This window comes from Strigops habroptila, chromosome 11, assembly GCF_004027225.2.
Source record: "Strigops habroptila isolate Jane chromosome 11, bStrHab1.2.pri, whole genome shotgun sequence".
Classification (NCBI taxonomy): Eukaryota; Metazoa; Chordata; class Aves; order Psittaciformes; family Psittacidae; genus Strigops; species Strigops habroptila.
In genome coordinates, this window is record NC_046360.1 from 3,163,319 (window position 1) to 3,180,132 (window position 16,814).

The 16,814-nt window shown below is 42.5% G+C and overlaps 1 protein-coding gene across 3 annotated transcripts; it reads left to right on the forward strand.

The window, feature by feature from the left end:
* Positions 1 to 652: 652 nt before the first annotated feature.
* CCDC62 (coiled-coil domain containing 62) lies at positions 653 to 16,282 on the forward strand. 3 transcript variants are annotated; one of them, XM_030500532.1, is made up of 14 exons: positions 653 to 743; positions 963 to 1,119; positions 1,358 to 1,550; positions 2,123 to 2,289; positions 3,026 to 3,127; positions 3,447 to 3,618; positions 3,704 to 3,805; positions 4,943 to 5,031; positions 5,996 to 6,096; positions 6,375 to 7,121; positions 10,884 to 11,061; positions 11,802 to 11,933; positions 13,533 to 13,637; positions 15,577 to 16,282. In XM_030500532.1, the coding sequence occupies exons 2-13, from the start codon at positions 1,084 to 1,086 to the stop codon at positions 13,617 to 13,619; spliced, it is 2,106 nt and encodes a 701-aa protein (XP_030356392.1). In that variant the 5' UTR covers positions 653 to 743; positions 963 to 1,083; the 3' UTR covers positions 13,620 to 13,637; positions 15,577 to 16,282. The 3 variants fall into 3 exon arrangements, with proteins under 3 accessions (XP_030356392.1, XP_030356393.1, XP_030356394.1); XM_030500533.1 differs by lacking the exon at positions 3,704 to 3,805; XM_030500534.1 differs by lacking the exons at positions 653 to 743; positions 6,375 to 7,121 and having other exon boundaries at positions 756 to 1,119.
* The last annotated feature ends 532 nt before the right edge of the window (positions 16,283 to 16,814 follow it).

Sequence of the window (16,814 nt, forward strand, 5' to 3'; positions counted from 1 at the left end):
GGTCAGGCAGCTGGATTAGGTTGTTGCAGGTCTCTGCCAACTGAAGTATTCTGTTAAGTGGAAACACTGAGGAACATGTGAGTACGTCTGAAACGTTCAACTTATTTTCATAGTTCCAAATGCTCTCCTAACTCCACTGGTCTTTAAGGTGAGGGAACTTTAGTGGGTTTATGTTTTTAGCGTACAGCTAGCTCCAGAGCAGTAGGAATTACCACACCTTCACAGTGACCACTGCTTGTTTCCCAATGCTGTGCTCACACAGGAGGTGAGGTGGGGTGCTGGCTGTACCACTCCACTCTTGTACTCCCACAAACGGCCTCGGGCATGGATTTGGAGCTATTTCACTAGTCCATTTAATAACACTAAATGCTCCCTGGCGGCAGAGGCTCCTGTTGCAGTCAGACCTAGATGAGTTGAAACCCAAGGGGGTGACGCATCGTACACTACCAGTAAAGTTCCTTTTTTCAGTGGTTTAGTGTTTATAAGCCGATTGGTTTAGTTGAGAATGGGGTGTCCAAAGCTGTTACCTGTAAATCCAGCCGTGTTCTCGCTGCTCTGCTGTTAACGATATTACCGATCCTCGTAATGAAGTCTTGGTTTTCCCAGGCAGCTCCAGCCCCGGGATTCGAACCCGCGGCCCCGCCGCTGCGGTGGGCGGAGCTTCTGCCCAACCGCTGCCCGAGGCGGCCACTCAACGGCTGGCGGGGGCGGGGCGCGGCCGTGACGTCAGGGCGAGAGCGCCGGTGGGTTTGGCGGGGGGCGAGGAGTAACGGGCGGGAGCGGCGGGGCCGGGGCGCTGGGGGCATGCGGGACCTGCGGCCTGTCCCGGCAGGGGGGGCGCCGCTGGCCCGGGCTGGAGACACCCCAGGGCCCCTCCATAGGCCTCGGCCCCTGTGGGAGGCCGCAGGGCCGGGCCCCCGCCTCGGTCGGTTCTCAACGGCTTGTGTCTGTTGTTCTTGCAGCAGCAGCCCCGGCGGGTGACCATGTGCTTAGACCGGAGGCGGCCTCCATGCCGAGCGTTGCGGTCATCAGCAGTTACAGGTGTCCACTGATGCCTGGTAGGGCTCAGGCTCCCGGTCCCCTATGAATCCATCACTGCCACCTTCTGCTTCGCCCCAGGTAAACAATGAAAGTGCAGTTAAAAACAAAGTGCTCTGTTTTTAACATGGAATTACTCATTGTACCTCTAACAGTTTCAGTCAGGACCGCAGGTGGTACCACAAGCATGAGGAACTTACTGGAACAGTCTCTGTTTATAATATAGAAATAGCTTAAATTAAAACCTCGAGTTTATATCCAGAGATTTTTTTCCCTTTTCCTTCACGTCAAAATGTGTTCTGTGTGTTATCTCTTATAGAAAAGTAACCCAAGCCTTGAGAACAGCACCATTCAGAAACAGAGGCAAGAGCTCCAGCTTTTAATTGCAGAACTGAAAGACCGTGATAAGGAACTCGATGACATGGTTGCAGTGCACCAGAGACAGCTTCTAGCCTGGGAGGATGATCGGCAGAAAATACTGACTTTAGCAGAACGGTGCAACTTACTAAACAGTAAGTGTTGTGTGTATAAAGAATAAAACCCTTTTAAGCATGGTCAGGTGCTTAGACCCCAAAATAACAGTTCTGCATCATATAAGGAACTATTTCCTACCCTTCAGCTTTAAATGGGTTTCTTTCTGAAATCAAGACTTCCATGATGGTACTAAAGCGATCTGATCTTGAAGGAGGTCTGGTAATCAGGTGGCTCTTTCTCCTTCGAGTATGTAAAATTGACCCTGTGGATTCATTAAAAAAAATAATCTGATGAAATAAATGTGGGGGAAGAGAACAATTTGCAAACATGCTGTTGTACTGCAGAGCCCTGTGCCCTGAGGTGCTTCTGCACACCTCAGACTTCAACTAGCAGCCACTCAGCTAATCACCTGGCAGCTCCGAACAGTCTTGTTTGACAGTCATAGTACAGAGGTCAGCACAGAGTTCACTATCCAGGGAATCCTGCTTCAGAGGATCCAACACAAGCATCCATTTCCAAATCATGTGTTTTTAAAGCACTGGATTAAATTATTTCTGATGACAGTATCTGAGGTGTTTTCTCACAGATCCCTTGTCTCCTTTCTTTTCAGATGAGCTGAACAAGAGAAATGAAATTATAAAATCACTGACCAGAAGGTTAAAGTTCTTAGAATCTCAGCAGAGTGACAGTAAGACAGCACTTGAAAGTACACAGCAGAAGTTCAGAGAGCTGTCACAGAAAGTGACAGATGCAACTGCTCACTGTCAGGCTCTGGAGGTAGGAGTTAAGTAATGTCTGATTTTGCAGACTCTGCATGTACAGGATGCCAGTGGCATTTGTGAGTTTCACTAGTGAATAAATAGTTCATATTAAAGCTTCCGAGTTGCATTTGTCTATTAGTACAGTAATGTTAGATTGAGGTATAACTGATTTGTTGGGGGGAAAGAAAAGGGGGGAGCTCTCCTAAGCTATGATTTAGAGTTTGCTGTTTGTCTGCTTAGCTTTGGAGAACACTGTTCAGAAGCAGCTTGACTTCAGAAATGTCAGGCACTGTAATTGCAAAAGGCAGTGCTGGCTCCAGAACAGCACTGGTACTTGGTTAGGAAATTCTAGAAGGTTTTACTTACAGCTTTGATTACTGTGATGAAAACACTTTAGGATATGAAAATAATGGGTGTTCAAGGGTTTTGGGGTTTATTAAGTGATCTGGCAGTGATGTGTTTATTGGGATGATTTTTCCCCTGTATGCAATAAAGTAAAGCATTATTCTGCATTTTCATCTGCCTTATTGGCTTGACCTAAGACATGCAGGATATTAAGACTAAATCAAGGGTTTTGTTAGAATGAATTGGGGAACAACTTTTTTCTCCAGTCCTCTTTTCTCCGCATCCTCACAGCTTGCCCAGAATCCCACATTCATGATGTTTCAATAAAGTTTTGCACACATTTACTGGAAAAATAGTAACTTTGAATCACTGAAGCAGTAGCTGACACTCTTATTTCTGTTCACTAGGAGAAAAATCAAAGTCTCCACTGCTCAGTTTTGGAACTGTCTGCTAAAACAGGCCAGCTGCAAGCAAGAGAACAGGAGCTACTTACTATGCTTAAGCTGAAGGTAACATCTGTCGTCTTATCAGGTACTGAATGTGGGCAAACTGCAGTGCAGTTACTGATGACTGTACCACAGTGGCTTAGTCACCCACTGCTGTTTAATTCTTAGGCTTGTTTGAGAAGGAAAAATTGATCAACAGACAATAACTGGTGTATTTTCATAAATGAGCTTGTTTCCTGGCTTTAATTTTTGGTTTTTTTCCTCTAGAGCTCAGAAGAAAAGCTGTGAATTAGCTATAACTAATGCAGTAAGATGTACTGTTGTTTTGTCAAAATCCATATGTAAAACAATAACGAAGACTACATTCTATTTCATATTTCAGGACGAGGCCATACTTGAAACAACTGATCACATCACTGACTTTACGTCTAAGTTCAAAAAGGTGGAGAGTGCATTGCGTGCAGCAAGGATGGAGGGATTCAGTCTCAACAAAGAAAAGCAAGACCTCAAACTGAGACTGAAAGAACTAGTACTCGAAACAAATAAGCTGAAAGGTAAATGTTTATACCGGGCACCTAATTTTGTGTAGACCAGCATGATTCCTTTTCATTCTGGGAAATGCTGCATTTTGTTTTAAAGATGACCTCTGTGAAAAGGTGAAAGAAAATCATAAGCAGCAGGAGGAAATAATTCACCTCAAACAGGAAAACGGCTGCTTGAGGAACGAGCTCACACTTGCTGGTAAGCGTGGGCAGCTGGCTTTTCATGCCTTAGCTTTTAATAGCTTAGAGACTTCTAGACAACAGTTCAGTATCTGTGAAGGAGGCAGCTTCTTATCTACCTTTCTTGCAGTTTAATAAATATATATGGCTTTGTGTGCCATTGCTCTATGAAAGCAATATCTAGGGCTTCGGCAGGGACAGTTTATAAAAGCACAAAGTTCACCACTGTGATTACACATGGAGGAATAAATGGCTCAGAGGATTCTCTCTTGATAATTGTTGAGATTTTCATGTCTCCTGTGGTATTAATAACTGGGGGTGGCATTCTCCCTTCTGACGTAGGCTGCATAGAAAATAGTGACCTACTGAATAGAAGCCACATACAAAACCTAAAGCTTAGGCTCTATGAAATTACCAGCCCACCCACTTCCTCTGGTTTTTGTATGGAAGCAGTATGCTTACAAATTCTCTTTTTCTCTTGCTTTTCTTCAAGTGCTGGGTTTGATTTAGACTGGTTTAATGCGCAGGACTCGGTAAAGTGCAGCCTGCTGTCTATTGATAATCTTTGCTTTGGTTTTGGGCAGAGAGGAACTCCTCCATGCTGCAGTGGATAAGAAAGGCAGGCTGATGGTTGCTGCAGTGTCATTACAGACAAGAAATACATACCCTGAAAGATTAGGTGACCAAGGATGTCCTCTGCTGGATATGATTTACTTGCCTATGACTTTTTATCTGCCATTACCTTTGCCAAATATTGATCCCATGTCTCATTATTTTAGAAACAATACTAACGGGAAGTATTTCTCAGCACTTTCCTGTACAAGGCATGAATTAGAATTAATTACTGAATTTCCGTTCCATAAAGAATGTTAACATGAAAAAGCAAAATAAATCAGTCAGTGAAGCAGAATATTGCTGCTAGTAAAATAAAACTAGCTGCTGGTGAAAAGTCTGAGGAAAATACTTGATCTGTTTAGTTGTCTTATGGTTTTTGTACTCTTTGTCTGGAGGGGAAACAGATCCCATTCATCTTAAGAAAACGCTTTTGTTTCGGTTAGGTACCTGTTTCTACTGCTACAGACATGCATTAACAAATGTATTTGCCTTGTGTCTACTCACTTTAAGTAATGAGAAAAGTATCTGTGTTTTGAAACAGTTGAGAAAGCAAAGAGACAGGATCAACTTCTGCAGTTTGCAAAGTCTAAACAAGCACGGACTGACACGGAACTATCAGGTTTGCGAAAGGTACAGCCCTCATTGTGTTTCTGCTCTGAGATCGTGAAGGCTTTTTTCAATACATCAGATCTGCATGTAACAATCTTACAAAGTTCAATCTAGCTATGATTAATGAAGGCAAAAAATCAAATTTGCTGTTTCTGCCTTGCTGGGATCCCTATGGAACATTGCTTTATTTTTGCTTTTTGGTTAAAATTAAAACCCCCATGGTACAAATCCTTTTATTTACATGTTCTTTTAGCCTTTTTTGTATAATTGCTTTTACTCGGTCCTACAGTGAGTAAATACCACCCTCGTAGCAGTAAAGTGGGGGCACCCTGTTGAGATAAGAGTCCATCGGTGCGTGTGTCTAACCAGAGAGTGCTAGGCTCCTGAAGTCACATGAAGAGCAGTGGGAGTGGGGTGTACTACCTCACACACATGCCCAAGGTGAGCTCAGGCAGTGTGAAGGGACATGGTGTACTGAAAGAGCTGTTTTTCAACAGAGACTTAAGCCCAGTGTTTTCACCTGATCCCATCTGAGGTTCTCAAGGCATCTTCAATTCTTTTTTTGTTGCAAATAATTGATGAGTATGTTATCTTCCACATCAGCTTTACAAAAACTTCCCTGTAGTGAATGCCAAATACCATGGTCATCATTCCTGTCCTGTAGTTCTGCGTAACTTTGAACAACGTAACAACACGTATTAAAATTCAGATATCAAATAGCCCTGTATTTATGGGTCAGTGTGGTTCCACCTTACTGCAGTCTTCTAATGGAAATATTGGGGTTTTGCTGCAAAACTTTATTTTCCTAAGTACAAGCAGAGATGGCACCTTAGATTTGGAAGGCTTTGATAATAGTTTGACTACAGATATGGGTTTGTGAAAGTGTTTTGAGGATGTTTTTGGAAGACAAGCAATGTGTTAGTACCTGATGGCAATATTCCTGCACTCCAGACTTCCCTTAATGCACATTACTATCTTTAAACAGATCTATGTAAAACAGCAGCGTGACTTGCAATTTCTTCATGTCAATTTGGAGAGCTCTCAGGAATTAAGGCAAAAGCATGAAAAGGCAGCACATGAAAGGAGGTAAAGTAGTTTTTTAATGTAGTTTATTCTCAGAGAGAGACTTCACTGTCCAGCCACAACTAGCATCCCAAAAGAGATGTGTGCTGTGTCAATATGGCTTTGCTAGACTCAACCACAGACTTCTGTCGGGTTTTGGCAGGATACAGCTGTCTGTAGTTGGCATATGAACTACTGCAGAGCCACAGCCTCTGGTTACTGTCTAGCTTAACCTTGAGTACAGTTATGTATGCTCTTTAAATGCAGTATTTCTGACTGTTTTCTTTGTCATGCCATTGTAGCATAGATATGGCATTCTCTGCCCCTGAAAGTAACAGCAAGACAGACACAGTTAGGACTGAGGGAACCCACGGGATATGCGAGGAGTGTGGAACTGCACAAGTTCCAAAAAGTAGGGTGAAACCCACCTCTGAGATGTGTGAAGTAGATAATGGACTGTTACGGAATGCGTCAGACTTGGAGGAAACTACCTCAGCGTACTTAAACCAGTGTCCAAAAGTTGTGAAAGTCTTGGCTGTCCTTACGGAAGAAGAAAAGCAGGATGTTGCATCAAGCTCCGATGAGCCAGGCAGCCAAGTATTTAGTGAGGCAAACAACACAAGGCCATTGAGAAACAGGGAAATCTCTGAGAATGAAGTGGAAATCAGAGACCAACAAACCTTTGAGTCATCTTTACCTCAGCATGAGCATTGGCTTAATGTCAGTTCTTGTGTAGATTTGCAAAGTACTTTTATCCAGAGCACCGCTGCATCTGACCAAACTGCTGATGAAAATAAAACCAGGGAAGAGAGAACTGGAATTCTGTTGGGCCAAAAAAGCAGAGAGACTCCTGCTGCAGTGCACAAGTCTGAATCTGATTCCTGTACTAAGAAGTTCTTCATGAGAAAAGATGCATGGTGGAAGCCAGTATCGGATCCAGAATGGTTGAAGATTTTCAAACCCATAAAAGGAGATGGAAATGTATGGCATGGAGGAGATTGCAGCTGTCTCAGGACTGCACAAGAGATGAAATGTGCCCGCTTAAAAAGGTTATGTGCTTGTTACATTTGAGAAATAGAGAGGTATAAGCTAGAGCTATGTAGAAACTTGAGCGTACAAGCTCTCAATAATTTGTATTACCTCAAGTGATGGTTAAAGTAAGTGCTGTTTTAAAATTAGGCTCCCAACTTGAAAAGTAGTATATTTAAAATAAGTTCAAATAGCTCTTAAGGTGTCATGGTTCTATTTTTATGCATTTATTTTTTCTCATTTCTTATCCCTAGGAGCTGAGTGGGTAGGAGAAGCTGCAATACCCCAGGGCTTGCCGAACAAACTAATTGAGACAAATGCAGATTTAAAATATCTTAGGATTTCTTTGAAATTCCAAATGTTGCTTGTAAAGCCGGTGGGTAAAATAGAGCTGGACCCTACAGTGATGTTCCTGTAAGGCAAGAAACAAACCCAGATTTTGCGTGATGCTTTGGTGACTGTGTTATTTCTGTTGAGAAATCACAGTGGCTGGGCATGAATGTAGGACATGGCTCTTCTGCACAGGCTGCTTTCCTCACTCAGGGCAGGAAAACGAGATGGCAAGATTGAAAGGACAGCAATCTCTGCTCTCCAGTGTGTCCTTGTTCATGGGACTCTATCCCTGTGTTTATGTTGGGGGAGAAAAAAGGACATGTGGTTGGGGATGAGCAGAATGAGGTTTCTAATACTGAGAAGTGTTAGAAAAATACTCAGGTGTCTTAGTGGTGTTGGAAGGTATCTGAGGTATAAATGCTGCTTTGCATTTATAGAAGCGGTTTTATGCCTTCACAAGCAAGGGCATTCAGAGCTAGGACTTTGTGGATTTGTTGTGCTGGTTCTTCTATTTCCTCTCAAAAACCTGACTGATTTACCAGCTCTGTTTTAGAAGGATTTCTGAAGTTCTACAGAGATTTCGTAGCTGCCTTTTAGATGGAGGAGGAGGAGTAGCAGCTTTTCAGCTGGTAGTTTGACAAGTACAGTAAATGAACAGCTGTTTAAACCTGCTAAGAATTTCAGCCATCAAGTCTGCCCAACGTCCAAACAAATTAATGTTATGGAATGGAACTATCTGATATACAGATGCTTTCATTCTATGTTGCTTTTAAAACAACACTATTGCAGAAATTGTTACTGCAGTGAGACAGACCTTCTCAGAAACAAGGTGAATGGGCAGCCATTGAAAAAGAATGCTGCCCTGGCACATTCCCACACAGCTTAGCTGAGCTTCATGCTGTGTGTGGATTCCCTCTAGTTTCCACTGGCCATAAGTCATTAATAAGACTCCATTCCCCATCTGTCTACCCTGACCTTTCTTATCTACTCCCTCAGGAGTATATATGACACTGCCATCCCTCCAAATCTCTTTTGAGGCTGAATCATGAAAACTATTTTCACTTTTTGTCTAGTCCTTGAGGAGGCCTCAGGGGAGAAGGAACAAATTCAATGCAGGCAGTGCAGATACAGCAGATACCCTTCAGTAAGCGAGGGCAGCTCTACCCATTTGGGATTTGCTCTGAGCTGTCAAGTTTTCTTGATGCCCACGTTTGGTCCTGGGGCCCTGCTAATTGGAGACATTGACTCAATGCCAATCCCAAACTGTTTTCCAGCCTCTGCTGGCTCTGATTTACCACTGAATAAATTCTCACCCCACAGATGGGAGGAAGGCAGTAGTAGTGCTGTCTTCAGTGTGGGCTTCTGTTAAGGCATTAATGACAGAGAGCAAACACCACATTCCTTCTGGGACTTCAGTCTGGATCCTCCAGTTTTCCATTGCTGGCTTGGTAGTGGTGATGATGTATTTTGTGTGTCGGGAAGGGTGCTGGCACCTCCCTGTCAGCCCAGCAAATATTTTTGACATGAGTTCTTGAATTCAGGAGCAGCCAACAAGAAGGCTATTAACACAGTCAAATACCTTAACCAACTGCAAGAGAGATTGTGAAATACTGGAGTGCAGGATTCGTTTCTGTGCTCTTAGTGACTTCATTTATGTTGGACCAACATTTGCTGCCTTTGGATTTTTATCTCAATTCTAGTTTTAAAGACAGAGAGTCAGCAGTTACCTGTGCAGTCTGCTTCCTTGAGCTGTTGCCCTGCCTCAAAATCAAACCTGTTTTCTCCCTCCCTCCCAATCTGTGGGTTTCTTCAGAACCCTGGCTGTGCTATTGCATCTTCTCACATCCCCTGTTCTAGGCTGCTACAGCTTGTTCCCTTACATCTTTTCAAAGCTTTTCTTTATCAGAAGCACGCCAACATTAGCTTTTCTCTCTTAAAAGAAAGCCTTTTCATTATATCCCAGTGTTTTACAAGAGAAGTGAAATGAGACACAACAGACACTTGTGAGCTGGCATCTCTCACAAGGGCTTTTTCTTAGATTGAACGTCATCTAAAAATAACCTTTTTTTAACAGTCTTGCCTGGTCTGGAACGTGATGTTCCACCAAAATAAGTCTCTAAAGAGTATTTAATGAAATGCTGTAAATTTAAAGTAGCATTTGCTTTAAAATATGCATACTTTTATGTTCACCTGATCCAGGCAGTGCTAGAACTGTGCTTCTCGTTTGTTCAGTGTGATGCAGAAATGTTTTCTTTTGGGGAGATGGTCACTATTTGATTTACTTTTGTATGAAGTGGAAATGAGCAGTGGAAAATGAACACTGCAAAGCTTGAAACTGCTGACAGAAACCAGGGCACATCTTTGTGCATGAAAACACAGCACAGGGGACAGAGGGCTTAGTTAGGGTGCTGCTGGGTTCCTGTACTGCTCTGGTAGGTGATCAAGATCATTTCAAATGTGCTACAGCTTTTGTTATTTCTGGTCTTATTTTGTGATTAATTGGTGCTGGAGCTGAGTGAGGGATTTGGTAACATTGTGATTTAAGGAATTGAAATTGAGAACTGTTTTTCTCTAGGGTAGAGTGTAATTGAAACTCTTCTTTTACACCTTTCTTACTTGTTTGTGGGAAAGGTGTAAGAGAGAAGTTTCAGTCATTCAACATGCATAGTAAGTGCTGAAGACCTTTTGTATTAGGACAAGCTTGAGACGGCTGCGAGCCAGTGTTCATACAGTAACAATGTGCAGGGTATGATTTGTTGCTTTAACAGTCATTTAAATTGCTTTTCAGATATTCCTAAATACACTCAGCTATAGCCAGTGCTAAGTGAATATTTTGTTAAAGGAAGCTAGGGGAAGATGTATGCCAGTAAAATTGTCTGCTTCCAACTCCACACTGCAATGGCAGTCAGGCAACTGAGTCTTGGGTTTAATCACAGTTTGCTCAAACAGCACTTTTCTGTTTGCTGCTGTATTTAAAAATAAATAAGATAAAGCCTCTTTGGGGAAGCTCCCTTGTGATCTCTGAAGTGAGATGGTGACTTTAAAAGACTGTGAAATTCCCTTGCAAAGTACACCTACAAATATTAATTAGCCTAATGGTTGATTAAAAAAAAAGGGAGTATGGTAGGAGAGAAGAAGGAGTACCACAGTATTTGAAGGAGCTAGAGGCTGCGTTTTACGTGCTGTTTGCAAGGTTAAATAGCTGCTCAAGCACATGGTAGCTGTTCTTGAAACTGGTTGAATGTCAAACTGTTGTCTTCAGAGGTTGAAACTGATCTAATGAAGCTGTTAAACATGGGAACTGCTCTGAGGAACAGAGTATTCTCACATGCTCGATGGTTTTCTTGGCTCAGGGCTCATTATTATTTATGTTGTCCCATGATTTTCCTTTGAAAGTTGAAAAAGGATGGCAGTGCTGTTTCTGGCAACGTCTTCATTTTTTTTAACAGTGAAGAAAACGTGGATCTGAATTCTTTTCACTTGGATTCTCCCTGTTTGACATCCACCCAGAAAGGAGACAGGCCTCAAAGATGTGAGAAATTCTGTGATGAAGAATTCACGCTGGGGATCAATACCTTTTCAGTGACTAAGCCAACAAACAGATGCTGCAACGCCACTGTGGACCGAGTCAGTATTTTATTGCAGAGCATACTTCCGTAATTGTAAGGAGAATTATGATGGCAGGAAAGCAAATGTCTGCCACCATGGCAGAACTAGGATTGGAATGGTGGGGCAGCAGCAGGCTTAAAGCAAAGGTGGTAAAATACTTTATCAAAATAATTCCTTTTTGTCTCTGCCTTGGACAGCGTAAGTGTAAGGAGTTCAAAACGATATTATAGAGACTTTTACAGATATACATTGTATGTAATTTATAAATTATAGTTATATTTGTATCTAGAGATAGATATAGATATATACGTTATATCTAATTTATAAATTATAGTTATATTTGTATCTAGAGATAGATATAGATATAAGCTTTTGAAATGCAAGGCTTTAGGATAACGGATGCTGGCTAACTGGTAATTCCAGTAAAGCACAATACCTGAGTATGCTTGGATACAGTTATTTCGGATTATTGGGCACTGGTTATTTGTCCTGCCTGGTTTTCCCCTTTCTCACTGAAGTACTGCTGTTGTGTGCACTGTGTGTACATGCATGTGAAGATCTGTTAAAAAGGTGGTACCACAAAAGACCTCTGTGCTTATTACAAATAACACCACTTAGAGTCTGGAGCAGTGTCATGTAGTAGTATTTTGAACTGGGACATTTCAAAATGAAAACCATGATTCTTACTACGTTATAATCCTTTGTCATATTCCAAAATGATTGTTTCATAACTTTGGCTCACTTTCTGTCTCCTCCAGGACACCAGTTCTCCCGTAAGTAAGCTGCAGCATGCGCTGGCTGAGTCTCGACAGATGGTTGCTGATCTGGAGCTTAGCACTCTCCTCCAGGCGAGCCCTCGCTGCAGTCCAAACAGCAGCAACATTAATACGGTATATATTGCTCTCCCATGACCAGATTTAGGTGGTCAGGAATAGTGATTGGGGACATCCTTTCCCTTCCACTACAACATTATGAGTATACTCCTCATGCTTTGCTGAAGAGAAAATTCCTGCATGCCTTAGCTTGAAGTGCTTGGATTTTATACAGGATTCTTTATGGCTCCTCAGGGTTGTGGCAGGGTTTGATTTTTGCCTGTGTCTGAACAGATGAAAGGAAGAAGTCATTTTGGAGCAAGCTGGAGGAGGTCTAAAATAAAGTGAATACAAGTATGACTGACATTCAGAACTAGTTTATTATTTGCAGAAAGGAGGACAGTACAGGAAATAAGTGACATATAGGATAGTTTTGTGTATGAATTTAAACCAGACTTCCACTTAAATAACTTCAGAGTTTTTTGTGGGCTTCATTGCAGGGTCAGACAACATACTGAATGGCCAAAAAAAATAACCTGTATAGAGCTGTCAGGGAAGTTTATTTTATGAGCCTGAACCCTGATCAGGAGTTTGTCTTGAATATGTGGGAAAATAGGAATAATTGCAGGAGGGGTCACATGTTTGTATTCTTAAGAATTTCTACCTTGTTTAATGAGATTGTACCACTTGTCACTAGAAAAGAGTAAACTTGTGCTCATAAATATCACCAAGGGAGAAATTAGGCTTTTGGTGTTAAAACAGACTCAATGAGAAGCTGTATGCTGAAACCTCAGCTTTCTCCTGAAAGATACTACCTCTCTCTAAAAAAGTTGCACCCCTTTTATCCTTAGATGAACTTGACCAGAACAATGTTGCTGTAAGTAACAGACAAAGTGATTTTTTATAACATTCAGAACCACAAAACCTTAGCTGTGCTGGGGCTGACTGACAGAGTCTAAAGGTTGTGTGCCAGCGTTTGCATAAGCTGAAAGGATATTTTGTTCAGAACTTCATCTGCAGGGTTTCATTCAGCGTGAGAGACAGCAGCAGTGTAGTTGTTTGCAAAGGCTGCCGTGTAGGAGGGATTCCTGAAAAGCTCTCTGCAGAACAGTGGCTGCTTGTGGCTCCTGCCCAGCCCCATCAGCTGTCTGGCTCCTGCTTTACTGGTTGGCACGTCACAGCTCAGCTAAACCGGCTGTCCTTTGGTAGTGAGCACGACTCTGCTTTCTAACCTGATACTGCATTTTTGAGCCTGAAATTGGCTCCTCATTCGGGGTGGTTGCTGTAGTGGATAGAAAATGAAGCAGGCTCGTGTTTACTGCTGGGGGCAGCTTCTGAACCACATCTGTAGAACTTTGATCTACTTTCAGAGTGGTTCTGGGGAAAGACTTGTCAAGCGTGTTTTTAATTCATCTGCGCAGGCCACATAACCTGTGCTTAAAGCCAGGTTTACCTGAGGCTGTTTTAAACTGTGCTTTAAAACATGTATCAAATATAACCCTTAGGATTTGATCAGTAAGAATTTGTACGTGTTGGATTCTGTGCCCTGCTTGGGGGAGGGAGAAGAGGGAAGGAAAAGCATATCCTTGCTGCTCACCAGTTTGAACGTGGCAGCTTTGTAACTTGTATTATCTCAGTTCTTTGATTTCCACATAGTGTTTTTGCTTTACAATGTAGACAACAGAACTTGCAGAAGGTCTTCACAGAACCCAATTATCTGCTGCAGAAGAAAGAGATGCTAAGCTCCCCTTCTTTTCTCTGTGATGTTCCATGAGTATGAAGGTATTTTCAACTTCACTTTTTTTTAATTGGGGTTTTCTGTTCCCTCTTCATAAATGCACCTGCAATATTAATATAAGTTATGGACTTCTGAGATGAGCCTGGCACTAGATTCTCAGTGCACTGCTGCAAATGCATTTCCAATAAAACTCTTGTGAGTTGACAGCAAACAGATATTAAGGCAAGAAGTAATTCCTTTAGTCACATAAACTTTTCTCAAGCACTTTCCTCATTCTCTGGGCAGTCAGATCTTGCAGCTCCATTCCTGAGTACCTGCATGCTGCTGATTGTAGTTAAAATCCTTCTGTGTGTTACAGATAACGGGATCAAGGATGTGAACATTGTTCAAGGAAAGACTGGGAAGTGTTTTTCAGTGCAACTGCCAAGGGCTGTTTTAGCATATTGTTCCTGGGTTCAGAGCTCCAGAAGCAGAATGTATTGAATAGAGCTGGTTCAGCATTCAAAAAGCAGCCTTGCCCGTAGCAGATTGTTTTTTCTTCTCGAATCAGGAAATTTCGCACTCTCAGATTATTTGTTTTACTGATGTGAATTGGATCCTTGCAGTAGGCACCGTGTTGTCTGGTTCTGAGGACAAATGAGTAACCAGATACGGTTAAAATACTGAACCCCACGTGAAAATGAATAAGAACTAGCAGCAATGGGGAGAAAATTGACAAAAAAAGAAGTCTTCCAGTGCTGACACAACCCAAGCCAAGGGGCGTTACTGCACGACAAGCTGAGTATGCAGCTCTCTGGCACTGGATTTCTTACACTGGTCACCCTTGATCCCATGCTCAGTTCTCTCTTGGTACACTCAAAGTGCAGTCCATGAGCTGTCTCTCCCCTTGTGGAGCCAAACCCTCTGTGTGCTGGCTTGTAGCACCCTCATGTTCTGCTGTTGCTGCATTAAGTCTGGAGACGCTAAGTCTTCTCCCAAAATGAGTTGGGTCTGCTTAGTGCACGCTAATGGGGCTCTTGTGGGAAATGGATGCTGAGTAGCTGGAATGCTGTACCTTACTGTGCACAATGTTCCTATGTGGAGAGCTCTTCCTTTCCTGAAAAGAGCCCTCAGGTAAAAGAAGCTGGAGGATCCAAGCCAACACTGTGACTTGCATCCTGAAACGACTGCTGTTAGAAAGTTTCAGGAGCAAATCCCCCAAACTGCTGATGCAGCAGAGGGGGAGCAGACGCTGAGCCTACAGAAATGAGCTCATTTGCCTCAAATGAGAGAGGTTTGGTGCAACAAACGGACCCACAATTCACCATGAAGCCACGACAAGAAGTAATGACTCTGCAAGTCACTGGCTGCTGCATAATTCTGGTTTCCCTCCTTTATTAAAAGGCTCTGGATCACTGTGATTGGTTTGATCCGAAGCAGCTCTTACAGAGTTGATGGCAGGTCCAGAAATAACTAAATATTTGGCCATTTCACATAGGGAAGTGATTGAATTGATCTGCACTGGGTTTGGGGGTGGTTTTTAATTGCTTTGCAATCATTTGAGTGCAGGTGCGCTGACACTGGGTTCATTTCCTGACTCGCTGGCCCTGATTTGACCATTTCCATCAGTGGGTTGTTTTTCCTTTAGGGAGAGAGTGTTCGGGGGAGAGTTGAACAAGAAAGCAGTGAGTGAAAGGGGACGTTCAGTTTTGGACTGTGTGCCACTACTCGGGAGTGGTGACTCGGTGGTTGGCCAAGGGCACAAAGACTGATCCCTCTGCAAAACAAATAGGAAAGGTTTTTATTTCCCAACACTGCAGCAGTGTCCCAAGACCACTGTCATGAAATGCTTTGGTTGCTTTTCCTCGTCTTTATATATGTATACTGGTTTCATTTTGTTTACAGCATGAAATTTTCTATAGTAAATTGACAGATACATGATCACTTGTTACATTTTAGAGGAAATATTCCTGCCATTTAACAAAACCCTTCCATTTTCTGCAGCAAATGAAGACATTTCCAATCCAGAATTAACTTGGAGACCTGAAAATCATCATCCCATCAGCTACGATGGAAAGTTACCTCACTATTTTTCCATGCTTCTTTTGAGTGAAAGCCTCGCAAGCAGCAAAGAGATGTGGCTCTGCAGGAATATATTTTATCTGGAAATAAAACATAGAATAATGCCAAGATCAACAAAGCTATTTTTATAGCTGAGAGCTCAGGTTAAACACTAGCTTGGGTTTTAAGAATCTCAAGTGCGTAATTGTTAACAACGCAGGAACTATTTTTCTTATTCTTTTTTTTTATGGTGGCTCAGAAATATTTATAGAGTATGACACAGCCAAATGTTCCTTTTTTATATAGTTGATTGTTTTAGTTCTGGACTTGTGGCCATGTAGAGGGAGATGAATAATGGTTATAGGAAGTTCCCAATTAGTGGTGTAGCCAGGAACTGCTCCTGCGTGGTTGAAACAGGAGAGTTGCCACCCATGAGACGGGCACAACATCACTTCCCTGTTGGGCACTGCTTGTTCTACCAAAAGCTTGTGTCATGAGGTGTGTCCAGTGTAGTGGGACGGGGTTTTTAGCCTTTAAACTGGTTTTTAATCTTTGGCTATTGAGCAAGACGTGTTCCGTTACCACAATATGAACTTCTTTTTTTAACTAAAAGATCAAATAAGCCAATAAAGGTGAGACCTTTGCTGTATCTTTCTTGCCTATTTAACACAGTGACACATTTAGTACTTCATTTATGGTGGTTCTCGGGGATGTACAACAACAACTGCTAAAGACATGAGCTGGCCTTGGCTGGGTGCACCAGCGCTTTCCCTGTGTGGGGGCAGCAAAGGAGTGGGAGTTTCTGGCTCTGTCCAATGCCAGGAGTTAATTGCAGCAAAATCCACCGTGGTTTCCCCTTGTTAACTCTTTCCTGTAATTTTCTGCTCTCTTTTTAATTACCTAAATGACAGGTAACGTGCTCATGGCCTCAAAATTAGTCATTCAATTCTGATCACAGCTGCATCCTCCTGTCCCTCACCACCCATGAGCACTATCCACAAAGGGAGTCTCAGCTTCTCAGCTTTTGAGTTTCCACATGCATTTAAGGTGCATTTGACCCCTTTTCCTACAGGAAAGCCTTTCCAGGCTCCATCCTCAAATCTGCTGCTGTGGGTATGACAAAAATCCCCTTCAGAAAGCTGATGGTGGCAATACCATGATGCTGATCTCAAAGCTGCCCC